This window comes from Ovis aries, chromosome 2 (genome assembly GCF_016772045.2).
Source record: "Ovis aries strain OAR_USU_Benz2616 breed Rambouillet chromosome 2, ARS-UI_Ramb_v3.0, whole genome shotgun sequence".
Lineage (NCBI taxonomy): Eukaryota > Metazoa > Chordata > Mammalia > Artiodactyla > Bovidae > Ovis > Ovis aries.
The window spans coordinates 103,203,344-103,222,017 of record NC_056055.1 but is presented as its reverse complement, the minus strand read 5'-3'; the positions used below and the strand labels follow the sequence as shown (position 1 = coordinate 103,222,017).

At 47.4% G+C, this 18,674-nt stretch overlaps 1 protein-coding gene across 6 annotated transcripts in view; it reads right to left on the bottom strand.

Moving 5' to 3' along the window:
- Window positions 1-10,202: 10,202 nt before the first annotated feature.
- The window catches only part of EXTL3 (exostosin like glycosyltransferase 3), a 131,750-nt gene continuing 123,278 nt past the window's right edge, over window positions 10,203-18,674 (bottom strand). For all 6 annotated transcript variants that reach the window (XM_060409568.1, XM_060409567.1, XM_027964606.2 and 3 more), the window contains one exon: window positions 10,203-13,306. In XM_060409568.1, coding sequence (XP_060265551.1) covers window positions 13,097-13,306 — 210 coding nt within the window. In that variant the 3' untranslated portion in view covers window positions 10,203-13,096. The remainder of the gene's footprint in view (window positions 13,307-18,674) is intronic.

Below are 18,674 nucleotides of genomic sequence, written 5' to 3'. Positions count from 1 at the left end.
GTAGCTGTGTTCTGTTGAACCTCAAATTTACGCATTCACTTAGCATCTGTGAAAGGATATGAAAATATACAGAACTGAACTTGGCAGATTTTGGTTTGGTGTGTACATTAATGTATTTCTTCAGTTGTATGAAAGGTGCTTAACTTGACCTGAGCTGTATCTGTATGGGAAACAGCAGCACAGACCGCTAACGCTGACCTTGGCCTTCAGGGGAGGGCCTGAACTAGGCTCCACTCGCCTGTGTCACTGCCCTTCCCACAGATTCTCCGCATTCCACTGCACATTAAACTCAGACGCCTGCATCTGCAATAATGGAACTGCTTGAAAGAGGTATTTACCAGATTCCGTCTGGTCTAAGATAGCGTCAGTTGTCAGGCTCATGCCAGTTCTGTAACTGTTCAAATGTGGGGGTGGGGAGCAGCACTCAAGTCTTAGAACTGGCCTACCGCAGAAGCCGTGCCTGCCGTCTTCTCAGACTGGTCGAAATTCAGGTGGAAGTCAGTCCTCCAGCCTGGGCAGCAGCAGAGCTTCACAGCGGGCTTGAGTGACCCAAGAACTGTAGCATGTAAAACTCCACCTGCTCAGGTTTTACAGAGAGTTGACTGTCAGTTCTCTCTCTGAAATGGCCCTGTCCCTGGGAAGTTCTTCCTTAGCGAAGGGAAAACACAACTTCATTTTTGCCATCTCCAGCTGGGCCAGCCTTGGTTGGATACAGCCATGTTTCCACAGGTTTGTAGTTCCCAAGGTACAGGTCACTCCAGTCGAGGGGCCTCAGATGTGTCCACAGTAAACAGTGGGGGGAGATGAACATTGCAACAGATGGGCACGCCAGGGCTATGAAAATTTAGCTTGTTCTTAGGAGAGCTGTAAATATGCAGTACATGTAGGCATGCTTCCTAATAAAACTCAAGAGCGAAATCAAATGGTTGTTTTAAATGTCCTCTAACAGTGAGTGACAGGTCCAGGAATGGCTTGGATTTGTCCAAGCTGGATTTCTGTTAAGGGCTTAAGTAATCCCAAGGGATCAATTCCAAGGTCTTAACCTCGAGAGATGGTCACTAAAGAGACAAACAGTATGTGAATGTAAATTAGTTGATAGACTGATGGGCAGGAAATCAGAAATTATGAAGGTTTTAACTATCATCACCACCTACTTCATGGCAGAAGCCAGTCAGGAAGACTCGAAGAATCATTTGTTAGAGCAGAGAAAATCCAGATCCTGCCCTGCGGAGAGTTAGGAGACAGCAAGTGTGAATAACTGCCTAGAGTTTGGGTATCTGGATACCAAACCAGACTGGTGAAAAGATGACCCAGAGAAAACAGTGGGACCTGCTGTCGGAAATGCAGCCCGTTGATACCAACCTGGGGCTGCAGCACTAACTTCCAACTGAATTTCAACCAGTCTGCAAAGACAGTAGGCATTGCTTCTGCTGTAGGCCAGTTCTAAGACTCGAGTGCTACTCCCTCCCCCACATTTGAACACTTACAGAACTGGCGTGAGTGTGACAACTGACGCTGGCTTAGACTAGATGGGGCAGAGGGTGATGTTTAGAAAAATGTTAATAAAATCCTAATGATTAACCTAGTGATTAAATAATAGTCATTGAAAAGCCATGAAAAACAGTGAGGAGGAACCTGGTTTTCTCATTTCTTTTGATCTTTCTGCAAAACAGCATCTATTGCTGTGTAGCAAATCATCCCATAATTTAGTAGCTGAAAACAGGTAACATCTAAGTGCTGGACAAGGAAACTGAGGTACAGAGGGTGGCTTTCCCCAAAACCCATCACCAGCAAGTGGTTGCTGCCTCACTGCACCGTCATGAGTAACCACCAGGGATCACGAGCTGGCGAAGAGGAGACAGGCCTGTTCATCCCTTTTTAAGCAAAGGTAACAAACTACTCTTCTTGACCCCTGCACGGCTTGAAGCTTTGGGGCCTCACAGTTGTCCTATTAAGGCAGAAGTTGGCTTTTCCAAACTACAAGCTTACCTTGGGGATATTGTTAGTTTGGTTCCAGACCATGACAGTAAATCTCTCAATAAAGCAAATCACATGAATTTTTTCATTTCCTAGTGCATGTAAAAGTTACATTTATATTGCAGTCTATTAAATGTGCAAGAGCATTTTTTTTTAAGTGTATAGACCTTAATTTAAAAGTAATGCTGTTGGGAACATGGCACTGGTAGGCTTGCTCAACACAGGGTTACCACAAACCTTCAATTTGTAAAAAAAAAAAAAAAAGCAGTACCTGCAGAGAACAATGAAATGAGGTTTACCTGTACAATGAAGTATCAACAGAAATGAGAGTGAAGAAACCTCCAAAGCTGTATGATCACGTATTCATGTGAGCCCAGCAGCCGGGTGAGGAGAGGGGGCCCAAGTCCAGTGTTTCCCCAACAGCCACGAGGAAAGCTGAGTGCCGTCTCACCACTGCATGCCATACTGTGAAGGCAGAAAACCTCCAGTGCTCACAGAGTCACCGCTGTGGAACTGTGGGTAAATAACGTTACTCTTTCAAACCTGGTGGTTTAGCCATGCAGTCATGTCCAACTCTGCAGCCCTATGGACTGTCGCCCACCGGGCTCCTCTGTCCATGTGATTCTACGGCCAGAACACTGGAGTGGGTTGCCATTTCCTTCTCCGGGGGTGGGGTGGGGATCTTCCTGACCCAGGGATTGAACCTGGCTCTCCTGCAGTGCAGGCAGATTCTTTACCACTGAGCCACCAGGGAAGCCCCAGAATGCGGTAAAATAACCAATTACAATTCTGAAGGACGATGCCACTGAATTATGGAGATAGGTAGTGTAGAACTGAGCCAAACTCGTCTAGTCTTGCTGAAGGCTGCAGCCAACACTGTTCCTGGATCACATTTTAGACTTAATCACATCAGAAAAGCATTTTACCATCTATAGATTCAATGCAGTTCCTCTCAAGATTCCAATTGCAACTTTCAGAGAAGAAAAAACTCAAGAATTTGTATGGAAGCACAGAAGATCCTGAACAGCCTCCCCACCCAAAAAAAAAAAAAGCTGGCGGCACAGTTCCTCCTTTTAAGCTTAATAAAAGCTCATAAAAACAGACACACGGGCCAGTGAAACAAAACTGAGAGCCCGGAAATAAAGGCACACACACACATACAGTCAACTAATATCTGACAAGGGAGTCCCTAAGACTCAGTGAGGAAAGAACAGTCTCTTCAGTGAATGGCATTGGGAAAATTAGATAACCACACACAAAAGAATGAAATTGGTCCCCCTCCCCCCTTATACCACTCATAAAAATTAACTTGAAAGAATAAAGACTTACATGTAAGACCTAAAACTGTAAAAGTGTTAGAAGAAAACGGGGAAAGCTCGACACTGCTCTTGGCAACAATTTTTGGCAATGACACCAAAAGCAAGCAACAAGGGAAAAATCAACAACTGGGACTACTAGCAACCTAGAAGGAACTTTTTGCATAGCAAAGGAACCCAACAAAATGAAAAGGTGATCACATGGGAGAAAATATTTGCAAACTATCTGATAGAGGTAAATAGCTAAAATATATATGGAACTCAATAGAAATCGATTGCAGAAAACCACCTGACTTAAAAATGGGCACAGGACTTGAATGCACATTTTCCCAAAGACATAGGGATGGCCAGCAGGCGCACAAAAAGGGGCTCAACATGATGAGCCATTAGGGAAATGGAAATCAAAACCTCAGTGAGGCACCATTTCACACATGTCCAAATGGCTACTACCAAGAGATGAGAAATACCAAATCTTGTCAAGGACGTGGAAAAAAGGGAACCCTCGTGCACTGCTGGTGGGGATGTCAACTGGTGCAGTCACTGTGGAAAAGAGCATTGCTGTTCCTCAAAAAGTTAAAAATAGAACTACCATATGACCCAGCAACCCCAATTCTGGGTATATATCCCAAGGGAATGAAGAAATCACCTCAAAGAGATTGCTGCATCCCCATGTTCACTGTAGCATTACTCAAAATAGCCAAGACATGGAAACTGAAGATTCCCTTGAGAAATGAAAGGATTTTTTAAAATGTGGGATACATGCACAGTGGACTATTATTCAGCCATTAAATGGAAGGAATTCCTGCCTTTGACAACGAGACGGATGGAGCTTAAGGGTGAAATGAAAGGAGTCGGAGAAAGACCAGCACGGTATGCTCTCACTCACGTGGAATCTCAAAGACGAGAAGAGTGGCGGTTGTCAAGGGCCAGATAGAAATGTCCAGCTAGAAGATGGGCAAGTTGCAGGGATCTAAGGGACAGCATTGTGACTAAAATTAACGATGCCGTATGATATGCTTGAAAGCTGTTGAGAGTAGATCTTAAAAGTTATTACCGAAGAAGTGCCAACTATGTGACAGGACAGAGTTAACCTTATTGTGGTAATCACTTCTCAGTGTAATCTGTGTATCAAATCATGGTGTACACCTTCAGCTTATATATGCTCTGTGTCAATAACATCGCCATAAAACAGGGGGGACTTACATGTATTAAACTTCAGCATTTTTTGAGTCATAGAACCACAGATCTTTGAGAGGTGTTTTGCCCACATCTTATCATTAAGCATAAAGAATATTTCTTCTTTCTCTTATATTGTTATTTGAAGCCACTGGGGATGGAGGGAAGAGATGAGTCCTCTTATGCTAGCAGAATTTATCCTTTACACTTCTCTACAAAAAACCATGGCAATATTTTCTAAGGCAGTTTATGTCTTCATGGCATACAACTATGCAATCAGTCACAAATGAAAAGTAACTGTAATTCACATACTGTACAGTAATTTGGGATTACCACACACATTATCAACTAAAGGTTTCCTAAGATCATATAAATTTTTAACTAGATTACAATGTTCACAATACTTTCAAAATAAAGACCTTTGATGTTATGAAGCCTTTTCCAGTCATCTGTGGGCCCTTCTGCCCCTCTGAGCATTTATTAACACCTGTTATACCCTGAGCATTGCCTTGTCTCTGAGGACTTAGCTCACCTGAAGGACAGACCGGGTACAGGTTCCTCCCAAACTTCTCCCAAGGATACAGGGGCCAATTTCCAGGGCTATGAGCAAAAGACTACTCACACAGAAAGTCTTCAGTGCATGAGGCAGGGCACCAGTGCTCTGGGACAACCCAGAGGGAGAGGATGAGGCGGGAGGGGCACTCAGGACGCGGGGGACACACGTATACCTGTGCTGACTCATGCTGATGTATCACAAAAACCATCACAATGTTGTAATTATGCTCCAAACAGTTTAAAAAATGAAAATCCTAACAACTCCTAGAATTAGTAATATAATAAGTAATTAGAAAAAGAACTTTTTAAAAATCAGCAGTTCCACTCATAGTTTGAAAAGAGGTACCTAGGAATAAACTTTTGAAAAGATGTGTAAGATCTCTACATAAAAAGCCTCAAAATTTTTGATGATAGAAGTTAGGGAAGATCTGAATACATGAAGAGAGAACAGCATGTTTATGGATTAGAGACTCAGTATTATTGTATTTCAATTCTACCCACTGATCTACAGATTCAATATAATCTCATCAAAATCCCATAACAGCAATAATAACCCAGTTTTTAAAAGCTTTTTAAAAAAATTTTATGTGGACCATTTTTAAAATCTTTATTGTTACAGTATTGCCTTTTTTTTTCATGTTTTGGTTATTTTGACCATGGCATGTCAGATCTTAGCTCCCCAACCAGGGATCGAATCCCCTGCCTTGGAAGGCAGAGTCTTAACCAGGGAAGTCCCCAACCGATATTTTTCCAATGGGCAAAGGACATGAATAGACATTTCTCTGAACAATAAACACAAATGGCCAATCAGCACATGAAAAGGGACAGAACATGGTTAGGCATTAGGCAGATGTGCATCAGAGCCTCAGTGAGGCACCTCCACATCTCCTAGGACGGCTGTGACTCTAAACTTATTAATTATGAAGCAAGTAGTGGCAAGGGCATGAAGATACTGAACCTTTGTGTGTGGCTGGTGGGCGTATTAACTGGTATAGCAGCTGTGGGAAAACACTTTGGCCGTTCCTCAGGAAGTTAAATACTGAGTTACCATATGATCCAACAATTCCACTCATTGGCATCTACACAAAAGAAATTTGTACGTCCATATTCATAACAGTATTTACAATGGCCAAAACATGGAAGTAACCCAAGTATCCATCAACAGGTGAATGGATAAACAGTATTTCATGCTGTAATTATTTGTACACAAACAAGGAACCATCGTCCAAGCATAAAAGAGAATGAAATTCTGATACATGCTATAGCATGGATGAACCTTGAAAACACGCTATATTTTAAAAGCCAGACAAAAAAAGCCGTAATGCTCTATGACTCCATTCATATGTTTGTCCAGAATAGACAAATTCACAGAAACAGAGGCTGTGTCAGGGGCTGAAAGGAAGGGGAAATGGAGAGTTCTTGCTTAATGGGCACAGCCTTTCCACCTGGGAAGACGAAGTGCTAGAAATAGCTGGTAGTGATGCTTAAACATCGTGAATGTTCTTACTGCCGTTATATTGTATACTTAAAAGTGGCTAAAATGTCACGTGTGAATTAAAGTTAGGACACATCCTCTTACCATACACACAAAAAAATTCAAGACGATGGGTCTGAAGACTTAAACGTAAGATACGACACCATAAAACTCCTAGAAGAGATGATAGGCAAAGAACTCTCATCCCCGTCAATCCCACACCTGCGCAAATGCCCAGACGAAACTCTAATCCAAAAAGATACATGCACCTGTATGTCCACAGCGGCGCCGTTCACAACAGCCAAGACACAGAGACAGCCTACAGGCCCGCTGGCCGACGGACAGATAAAGACGCGGTGCACAGATACGGGGAATACGACTGGGCCAGAAAGATCGCGCCACTCGCGGCAACACAGATGCAGCTAGAGAGTATCATACGTGCCGCATGAAGTCAGAGAGAGATGAATGCCATCTGTCACTGACACACGGGCTCTGAAACCCGACACAAATGAGCCTGTCTACGAAACAGAAGCAGAGAAGATGGGGTTCTCAGAGGGAGAGGTTTACGGGAGGGAGAGTGCGGGGGGCCAGCAGATGAACGCCATTACATATGGAAGAGAGAAGCAAGACCCTACTGTGCACAGGAGTTACACTTAGCATCCCGTGATAAACCATAATCAAAAAGAATACTTTAAAAATATATATATGTGTGATTGAGTCCCTTTGCTGTACAGCAGAAATTAACATGGTAGATCAACTATACTTCAATTTAAAAAAGAGGCTAAAATCATTTTAAGTTCTATGTATTTTATAGGAATTTTTAAAAAATTTAATTCCAGCAGGTTAGGAAAAAATTGACAAACTAATTCTAAAATTTCTATATAGAAATACAATATAACTATAAACACTCAAAGCAATTCTCAGAAAGATAAGCAAGTTAGAGAACTTATGCTACTTTTGTTTCCAAACAAAAAAACTGCTTTTATCCACACAGTCTGGTATTAGCAACAAATCAGTAACAGAAGAGAGAGCTCAGACAGTCATTATGTTGTCAAGAAAGGCCCCAATCAATTCAATGGAGAAAGGAAATTATTTTTTAACAAGTGGTGCCGGCACAGCTAGATAGCCCCCCCCCCCAAAAAAAATAGAACCTTGACCACTACCACACACCATACACAAGTATTAACCTGAGATGGAGCCTGGACTGTACAGCTTTTAGTGGAAAAATTAAAAGAATACCTCCATGACGGGTTAGGCACAGGGCTCTCAAGTCATAGAAAGTAACAAAAAAGAAAAAAAAAGTTATAAATTAGATCTCAGCAAAATTAAAAGCTTCTGCTCATGAGAAGCTACCATAAAGAAAATGGACAGGCGACCTCCAAACTGGGGGAAACATTTACAAAGCACACGCGTGACAAGGGACCCCAGCGCTCTGTCCTCCAGAGGCTCACAGCCTGGTGTGGGAGGCACGCCTGCGCCGGGGTGGCCACCGGACAGGACACAGCGGCGGAGGGCAGATAAGCGGCAGCTTGGAGCAGGGTGGGCTTGAAGACAGTGCTTCAGCTGAGAGCTGGATGAGCTGGCATTACAAGTGGAAACGCAAATCAAAACCACAGAAAGGTATCATCGCACACTGGTCAGAGGACCATCATCAAAAACCTGCCAACGATAAACGCTGGAGAGGGCGTGGGGAAAAGGGAGCCCTCCTGCACTGCTGATGGAAATGCGAGCCCGGATAAGACCTCTGTGGAGAACAGGGTGAGGTTCCCTTAAAAGCCAGGAATAAAACTGCCGCACGACCCAGCAGTCCCACTACTGGGCATATACCCAGAGGAGACCAGAACTGAGAGAGACACGCGGAGCCCCGTGTTTCCTGCAGCACTACGGGCAGCAGGTGGGCCAGGGCAGCAGCCTGGATGTCCACCGGCAGATGGCTGGTAAGGCTGCTGTGGCACATACACACACTGAAATATAACTCAGACGTAGAAAGGAGCACACGCGAGTCGGTTCTAATGAGGCGGATAGACCTAGAGCCTGTCATACAGAGGGAAGTCAGAAAGACAAAGATAAATATACATTAACGCACATATAGGGCATCTCGAAAGATGGTACTGATGATCCCACGCACAGGGCAGCAAAGGAGACGTAAAGAACAGACTTCTGGACTCAGTGGGAGGAGACGGGTGATTGGAGAGAAGAGCGCTGAAACATATACATCACCCAAACAGATAACCAAGGAGAGTCTGATGGATGCCTGGGCTCTGCAGCAACCTGGAAGGATGGACAGGGGAGGGTGGGGCGTGGGAGGCTCAGGATGGGGGGGACACACTTATGCCTACGGCCAATTCATATTCACGTATGGCAAAAACCACCACAATATAGTAATTATCCTCCAATTTAAGTAGGTTTTTTAAAAAACAAGTCGAGAAACAGCCACTAAGAACATTCCAGTATGTTACCCCAACAGTCCACGTCTCTTGTGTGCCGAACAGTGGACTCTTCACATAAATGTTTTTCAACATGTCTTCAGGATGTGGGCACAAGTCTTACCATTTTATAGATGAGAAGTTTAAAATACAACGTGTTTCCCACCACAGTTTAATGGGTTTGAATCCAGTATCCTTAAACACACTTTCTTAACCACAGTTTTGCAAATATTGTGGAATCTTCTATTTCAATGACAACAGTATCAACCACTAACATTGACCACTTTGGTTTACCTTGTCAGGTACAAGCCAGAACTAAGGAACTTGGGAACAGAACCCAAGTTAGATGTGTGACCTCTTCCTCTAGTAAGACCCCCATTTCCACAGCCTTGTGCAAAACTCCAGACCTAAGCAGGCAGCCCCACCCGATATGACACCATCCTCCCCACTCACCTGCCGCAAACCTGCCTCATCAGTTGCCAGCCTTCCTTTCAGAGGAATGCTGGGCTGCGGGCCCAGGCATTGTTAGGATCGTTGCTGTTCAGTCTTCCAGTCGAGCCCGACTCTCTGCGACCCCGAGGACTGCAGCACACCAGGCTTCTCTGCCCCTCACCATCTCCTGAAGTTTGCCCAAGTCTGTGTCCAAACTCGCAACTGCCGAACCCAGGAGAGGAGCACCCCAAACCAGCGTCTCCCTGGCTTCCCATCCTCCTCCTGTCTCCATCCGTCTCCTAGTCTGTGGCTCAGTGTTTTCTCCCCGAGGATGGCTCCAAAACCGTGGCTGAGCGGAAGCCTGGGACCACAGGCAGCAAGAGTTAAGCACCAGCTAGATGCAGGTGCTTTTTGTGACCCCCAAGTCTGGCGGGGCCATTATAAACCAGCCCCCTGCTCTGGGCGGGGGAACACACAGGGAGCTCCCTAGCACCACGCCACACACATTTACAAGCCACCATGAGGAAGGCGGCAATCATGTGCCCCGTGCCATCCCATGTCCACACTCAAAACCAGTTCAGTGACACCTAAGTTCCTCTCGATCTAATCTAGTGACCCATCCTGGAAACAGACACTAGAAATGGGCAAGGCTGCCCATGCCCCCTGACAGCATCACCCGGGCTCAGGCACGCAGGCCACTCCGGGCCCGAGGAAGGCACAGCCGTGCAGGAAGGGCCACAGGCCATGCACAGTGGATGGGGGGTGGAGGGTTCCTGGAACCAGGAGGCACCTTCCCTCAGATCACTCTTCCATCCCGCAGAGAAAAATCACAAAAGACCTCCAAGCTGCTTGTAGTCTCCATTTTTTATTTTTTATTTTTTTTTACAAAAACCCAACGTAAGACCATTGTGCTCATGACTGGAAAAGGGGTGGGGAGGATGGACACGGCGTATTAGGAGAGCTTGCCCCTCCAGAACGTGAGCACTGGCAGGCCGCTCCGGAGCGGCGACTCGTCGGGGCACGGCGCCCGGGCCCTGCTGGAGCGGTGGCCCACACAGGCGGAGGCCCCCGGCGCAGGTCTGGTGGGCGCCTCCCCTCAGGCGGGTGTCTCTCGGGAGGGAGCAGACTGGCCCACTGGGGAGCAAGGATGCGCTGGGCCCTGCGAGCGCAGTCGGCAGTGGGCGTTCACGGGACAGCTGACGATGTCTCGCGTGTCGGCAGGGCTGTGCCAGGCTCCAGGAGTCAGCCAGGTGGCGCAGACAACTCTGGACTCCCCAAGGTGAACAACAGGCATCAAAGGCACTGGAAGCCTGGATCTGGGCGGCCCCCTAGCCCGCCTCGCAAAATGTGACGGCTGTTTTCTGGGAGACCCGACTAGGCCCCCGAGAGCCCTGCCCCCGCCTCTCGCCGGGAGGCGTGTCCTTTACAGACGCAGCCCGTGTCCACTGGAGCCTGCAGTCCCGGCTCCTCCAAGTCAGTGCCGCGCTCAGGTCCAAAGGCGCCCCTCGTCTGCGCTGACGTCACCTCCCCCCAGCACCCCGCGATGTCCTGTGATGTCATCCCCCACCTCAGAGCACTAGCTGCTCCGGATCTGTCCTGACACCAGGGACCCCGTGCCCTCCTCGCTCCACCTCGGCGGGTCCTGACACAGCTACTTTCTCACCAGGGACCCCATGCTCAGAAGCCGTCCAGGGGTTCCTCACATTAAGAGAGACAAGATAAAAATAGCAGCCACATTTATAGCTCAAAACACCACACTCTTTGGCTTCCCAAAGGGAAGAAGGCTACTGCTAAAAAGAATCAAGTCCAGGGTCAAAGAAGGAGTAATTAGAAAGTCAGGAGGCAGGGGTCTGGACCCCTTTGCTGGGCTGCCGAGCAGCAGAGCTCATTTCCTAGGAAGCAGCCTCGGCAGGGGAGACACAGGGAGATGCCAGCAGGGAGGTCAGGAAGACACAGCCTGGTCCTGCCCACCGACGGGGCGGGTCCCTCAGGTCCAGCAGCCCTCCAGGGGGTGCTCCCTCCAGGACAGAGCTGGCTTCAGGTGACCCTTGAAGAGGACCCTCTGGGGGGCAGGAAGGTCAGAGAGGAATGTGCCCCCTGGAAACAGGTGCGTGGAAGGTGGAGGTCCGGGGAAGAGGGAGCTGGCTTAAGGCATGTGCGTGCCCAGGACAGGCCCGAGCTTGTGTTCAGTCACTGAGGGGAACCTCCTAGACTCAGCCTCACCGGAGGAAGGGGGGTCCAGAAATAACGGCAGAGGTCACGTGCTACATCCCAGCCACCACCAGTGACACCACTCTCTTCAGTTCCCCTACTGCTGCCACCACCAGAAAAGAAAAAAGTTAGCTTCCTTCTGTTTCAGCCCAGGAAAAGAGAGACTGAAACCCACAGGGGGAAGTGGTAATATGGGATGTGAACACCTGTTCAATTTCAGGCTGGATCTGAGCTTAACCCAACAAATCCTATCCTCCCATCATTCTGACATAGACCAAACCAACCCCAGCGGCGGGGCCTGGCACCCACCCAGCCTGAAGGATCTAGGAACTACAGGATGCGGGTCCAGATGGGGTGGGGAAGGTGAATTTCACCCAGGTTATCATCCCAAGGCAGGTGCCTTGCTGTGGCTCCCGGCCAGCCGGGTGGGGATCAAAGGGTGCTGTGCTCACTTGCTCTGAGCCAGAGAGAGCCGGCCGACCTGCAACCAACCCAACCACTCAGACCCCCCTGAAGTGTAGCGGCCAGGCATCTGCTCTCTACGTGAGAGAACCTTCAGGAAAGTCTGCAGCCAAAGCACAACAGGTCTTTAAAAGGAGGGTCAAACAAAATGAACCATCTGGGGGTCTGTCTGCGGTCTCAGTCCTTCCTGTCCTCACTCTCAGACAGCGGGGAAAGGGGAGCCAGGTCAAATACACAGGCAGCACAGGCAGCAGGAAGTCCTCGACCCACCTGTCCCAGGCAGGGAAGCCCAGCTGCCCCCAAATACGCAGGCCCTCCGTCCCACCGAGAACTCGAGTGCAGGACAACGCGAGCCACAGAGTGCTGCTGCCAACAGGAGGCGGGGAAGGAGCCAACCACAGGTCTTAACCCATGCAAGACCCCCCGGTGCCACGCCAGCCCTTTCTCGATTCTGCACACACGGCTCCTGGGGAGGATGGAGACCATCTTTAAGGATGAGCCAGGTACAGGAAGGCCAGGACCCTTCTCCACCAAAGTACAGACCACCATGGTGGGACCCTCACTTTGTGAGATGGGCAGAAACGCCAAGCTCCCCCTCGAATACATACATATGTATATGTCTGTGAGTGTGTGTGCATATATCTGTATACACCCACATATACACACACACACATATGTGTATATATACACACATATATATAAATAAACCTTGAATGGCAAATCTGAAACTTTTTAAATAATAATAATAGTTGTTAGTGAATTAAAAAACCACAAGCCAGCTGTGCTGGGCTCATGAGCTGTGTGAGTGACTCCCCAGAGTCCCCATGGTCCTCAGTGTAAGCTATCGTCAGTGCCCTGTTAGGGAGCCCTGGTGGCCTGGGACCAGGCTTCCGGGCCCAGTGCCGCCAACTTCAAGAGCAAGGCAGCCCGCCCCTCCCGCCTCCCTGCGCCTCTCCCAGCAGAGGGCCTGGCCTGACCACGGCGGGCGTCCCCCAGGCCCTCCAGTGTGCAGGGCCCCCGGGCCGCCTCCCTCGCTCTGCTCGTCCTCCCCCCGCCGCGCAGTGCCCCTAGATGAACTTGAAGCACTTGGTCTTGTCGTGGGGCAGGCGGGTCTTGAAGAGCACAGAGTCCACGCGGAACTGCGTGTACAGCAGGGGCATGTAGCCGTACACCTTGACAAAGAAGTTGATGCACTTGTGCCGCTCGTGGAAGTGGGAATCGTCGTGTGACAGAGCCTGAGGGCATCCTGGACATCGGAAAGTCCACCGTGAGGTCACCTGGGAGCCGGGAAGAAAGGGCAGAGGGTGAGAACCACGGTGCAGACAGAGGCCCTGCAGCTCAGTCTATGAGGCCTCCATCTCCATGGCAAAGACGCAGAGCCCGATGCACACCCTTACTCACAGAGTCCTCTTCCTGCCGGGGACATATTCAGCACCTACACTGTCGGTAAGGATGTGCTTTCCAAATGGGCCATACTTAGCAGATACCGAAAGCCCTGAAGTCTCAGTGCTTCTTATCTCAGTGACTCTACTTCTGGTATTTCTCCTGGCTGCACAGCCAGATGTTGTAGGTGCACAGTTGTTCACTTCATTCATGTTTTTAACAGCGAGATGCTGGAAAACTACCCACCGAAAGGGGACTAGTTAAATAATCATAGAATACTACACATCCATTAAAAAGAAGTTTAAGAAAGTCATATCTAAAGACAGGGGAAAGTGATCATATCATAGTTTACTGGTTATTATTATGATGAATTTCAAGCAATCAGGAATGTATACAGAGTAATACAACAGCTTCACCACCAGCAACACAGCAGCCCAGACAATATAAGCCCCCTCAGCAGAGAATGCCCAAAAAGGCAGGATGAAATATAGAAACCATCTCTTTAAATATACTGGCTGAGCCTGTAATGAAAGAAATGAAATCCTCAGAAGTCAAAGGAGTGAGAAGGCTTGAATCCAGAGAGACAGTAGGAGCTCCAGTCTTCCTGAAGCTGGGGCAGCCACTGTCATCGAATCCGAGAGACATGCTGTAGCCCTGGGACCCAGCGGAAGGCCACGTGGGTGGGAGGCAGCCCCGGAGAGCAAGGTGGTGAAGCACCGCTTCCTTCCTAGTCTGAGCTTCAAGAGGAGGAAACATCCCCTCTGAGAAACTACAACCTCAAGCTGGCCTCACACAGCTGAGGCTACAATTTATGTCACCCGTGTGTCCCAATGTGCTAATTTAGCGTGAACAGGTCTTAAGCAGGTGGTGAGCCCAGGCACACGAGAGAAACAAGTGCAAGCCCTCTCAGATCCAGGCCTCAAAGAAGCGCCATAAGTAGCATCCAAAGAATATGACCTCACAATCAAACATCACACAACAGGGATGGGTCACGTGAAGGAGAATATGCAGAAAGAAACAACAGGGCCAAGCGCTGCTCAACAGCAGGATCCTCAGACAGAGACAGAGACAGTAAATGGGTCTCAGACGCACAATAAAATGCTGAAAGAGCACTCAGAGTTTGATGGAAGAAACAGGGACTATCAGAAAAAGCCTGTGCAGATATGAAAAGGAGCCAAATAAGGACTCCCCTGGGGAGGCGGTGGTTAACACCACACTTCCAATTTCCAATGCAAGCAGTGCAGGTTCGATTCCTGGTGAGGAGACCAAGATCCCACACGCGGCATGGCGCAGTCAAAACGAGGAAAGGAAAAAGAACGGAACAGAACAACAGAAATGGGAAGCACATAAACTCGCTGTGAGCATCATCTCCTGATGGTTTGTAAGGCAAGCCACTAAGCTGCATGTCAACTGCATCTCAATAAAGCTGGGAAGGAAGAGAAGCACACTGAGCTAAATCAGACACTCAGTGGCTGGGTGAGGAGAAAATCAGGGACAAAAAGAATACCGAGATTACTCCCAGAATGGAAAATACTGGACGAAAGCTTTAAAGAAATATGAAAGCGAGATGAAGAGACACGGAGGGCTTCCCTGGTGGATCAGTGGTAAAAATTCCGCCTGCCGATGATGCAGGAGACACGGGTTCAGTCCCTGATCAGGCAGATCCCACAGGCCTCAGAGCAACGAAGCCCACACGCCACAAGCACGGACCTGCGCTCCAGAGGCGGGAGCACAGCTGCCGAAGCCCGCACGCCCCAGAGCCCGTGTTCCTCAGCAAGAGAAGCCGCCTCGGCGGGAGGGCCGGGCGCCGCCGCGGGAGAGCAGCCCTGCTCGCCACAACTCGAGAAAAGCCTGAGTGACAGCCAAGACCCAGCACAGCCACAAACAGATAAATAACATTATTTTAAAAAAAGACTGAGAGATGTGGAAAGAGATAACTGTACGAGTCCCTTTATTTAAAGTTGAAAACTGATCCTGGAACAGAAAAAAGCTAGCATTCCCGCAGCTGAGCTCTCCCTCCTGCCCTGAGCTGAGCCACCTGCCTCCTGGGGCCCAGCGCACACTCTGCCCTTCTGGATAGATCCCTGCAGGAGGGCGTGTGCAAGGCAAGACACTCCTAAGTACAAGATTAAGTTAGAGGGGACCTGTCTTAGCAGATACAGAAACTAATTCTAAAGCTATGACAATTCCTGTGAATTTGGCACGTGAACAAACTGGACCAGCAGACCCACGTGCACACAGACGTCTGCTGAGGGGCCTTGCAGCGCTGCGCGCCCCTGGGTACGGATGAGCTGAGTGTGCAATGGACGCTGCTTGGAGACAGAAACAAAACCGGGGCCCTAGCTCACATTATCCACAAAGATCACTTCCACAAGGATGAATGATTTAAACACAACAAGGCCAAACCTAAAACTTTTAGAAGGGTATGGGGGAGAGCCTACTTAAGACTCTGGGGCAATGAAAATACACTACAGTCACAAGCATCAACACTGACTGAGCTCACAGACTGACTTTTTATAAACCTAAATGCAGAGGAACACATACAGTCTGATTCCATTTACACAAAGTTTAAAGACACCGGTCACTTAGAGATGAATGAGGGCGTGGAAGTCGCTCAGTTGTGTCCAGCTCTTTGCGACCCCATGGACTATACAGTCTATGGGATTCTCCAGGCCAGAATCCTGCAGTGGGCAGTCTATCCCTTCTCCAGGGATCTTCCCAACTCAGGGATCAAACCCAGGTCTCCCACACTGCAGGCGGATTCTTTACCAGCTGAACCACAAGGAAAGCCCTAGAGATGAATACACATCAGTAAAAACGCTTTTCAAGGGAGGAGGGGAAGGGGATTTTTAAAACTCAACTCAGGGTAGCAGTTATCAATGGAGGGAAGCAGCAGGCCGGGATTACCGAGGTACAAATACAAGGAGTTGGTAGTGAGAATGTTAAACTTTCTCATTTTTAGTTATCATTTTTATTGCACGGGTATTTGCTTAAAGAATCAAGGGACTTCCCTGGGGGTCCAGTGGCTAAGACTCCGCTCTCCCAATGCACTCTCAGGTTCCATCCCTGGGCAGGAAACTAGATCCCACATGCCACAACTAAGATCCAACACAGTCAAATAAATATCTCCGAAAAGAATCAAGTATGGCTATGTATGTATGGAACATACACTTCTATTGGTTTAAAATATATGAATGAAATGTTATGCTTAAAGGGGGGAAGGACATAACAAACAAGCAAACCCACCAAGTTTGTCAAATGTTGACACTTTGTCCTATTTGTTTTAGGCTACACATATATTTTTCTTTTTTTGCAAAAGAAACAGAATATTACAAAGAGTTAATCTGTATGCCACCCTCCCTCCCTCCTTTCCGCTCCTGCAATGTCATGGGGAACATGACCTTCAATTATACTTGACAAAACCAAACTTTCTTCACAATAAATGTCCCAGTGTACACACCCACAAGCCCTGATCAACACCCACAATTTCTACACATCCTCACTGCCATCTGGAACCATCACACTTTCATTTCTGCCCACTTCATGTGTATAAACTATATCACATTAACTTCCACGTCCCTGATTACTACAGAAGATTAGTATCCTTCCACATGTTCATTAATCATCTGCTGCTGCTCAGTCACTTCAGTCGTGTCCAACTCTGTGCGACCCCATAGACAGCAGCCCACCAGGCTCCCCCATCTCTGGGATTCTCCAGGCAAGAATACTGGAGTGGGCTGCCATTTCCTTCTCCAATGCATGAAAGTGAAAACTCATTAACCATCTAGGTTTCTACCACACTGAACTACTTTCTTACATACTTAAGGAATCAACTGAGTAGTCATCTCCTTTGGAAATCCTTTACCTGGGTATCAATTCTTTGTCATGTACCAGGACTGCCAATGTCACAGTCTGGATATAGTTTTTTGAACAAAGCTTTCAACTTTAATACCAATCAAACCAATCAGTCTTCTCTAGATTTTGTACTTTTTGTTTCTCTTTGTCTATATTGCAAAAATACTTCTGTATTTTTTGTTACAGGTTTTAAAGCTTGCTATTAACATTTGGTTTATTAACCCATCTGGAATTTACTTTGTGTATGGTATGACATGTACTTCTGTTCCATACAGAAACCAGTTATTCCCAAGAGGCCACCTTTATCATCTGTCAAGCTTCCATGCAGGCGTGGGCCTGTGTCTGCATTCTGCCCTGTACCACTGACTTTGTCAGTCTCTGCACCAAGACCACAGGCACCTGTCCTGATTATGTACTTTAATACCAAGCCACGCTTTCTGACAGCAAGCTCCCCTCCTGCTCACTAGTGCCTTACCTATCCTGGCTCTTTGCCTTTCAATACAAATCTGAGGATATGTTTGTCAAGTTTCACTCCAAGCCAAATTAAACCAAATAAAGTGTCCTACTAAAAGAATTTTTTTTTTTTTGATGGTGTGATGGTTAATTTTATTGCCACCTAATAAGATTTTGATTAGAGTTACACCAACATTTTAGACTTGGGGAGAACCGCTATGCTGACCATATGAATGTGGTTGTGGTCTCTACCTCCATTTATTTAGTGGGTAACCTTGAGAAACCTGTATGCAGGTCAGGAAGCAACAGCTAGAACTGGACATGGAAAAACAGACTGGTTCCAAATCGGAAAAGGAATACGTCAAGGCTGTATATATTGTCACCCTGCTTATTTAACTTCTATGCAGAGTACATCATGAGAAAGCCTGGACTGGAAGAAGCACAAGGGGAATCAAGATTGCTGGGAGAAATATCAGTAACCTCAGATACACAGATGACACCACCCTTATGGCAGAAAGTGAAGAGGAACTAAAGAGCCTCTTGATGAAAGTGAAAGAGGAGAGTGAAAAAGTTGGCTTAAAGCTCAACATTCAGAAAACGAAGATCATGGCATCTGGTCCCATCACTTCATGGGAAATCGATGGGGAAACAGGGGAAACAGTGTCAGACTTTATTTTGCGGGGCTCCAAAATCACTGCAGATGGTGATTGCAGCCATGAAATTAAAAGATGCTTACTCCTTGGAAGGAAAGTTATGACCAACCTAGATAGCATATTGAAAAGCAGAGACATTACTTTGCCAACAAAGGTCCATCTAGTCAAGGCTATGTTTCTTCCAGTAGTCATGCATGGATGTGAGAGTTGGACTGTGAAGAAGGCTGAGCGCCGAAGAATTGATGCTTTTGAACTGTGGTGTTGGAGAAGACTCTTGAGAGTCCCTTGGACTGCAAGGAGA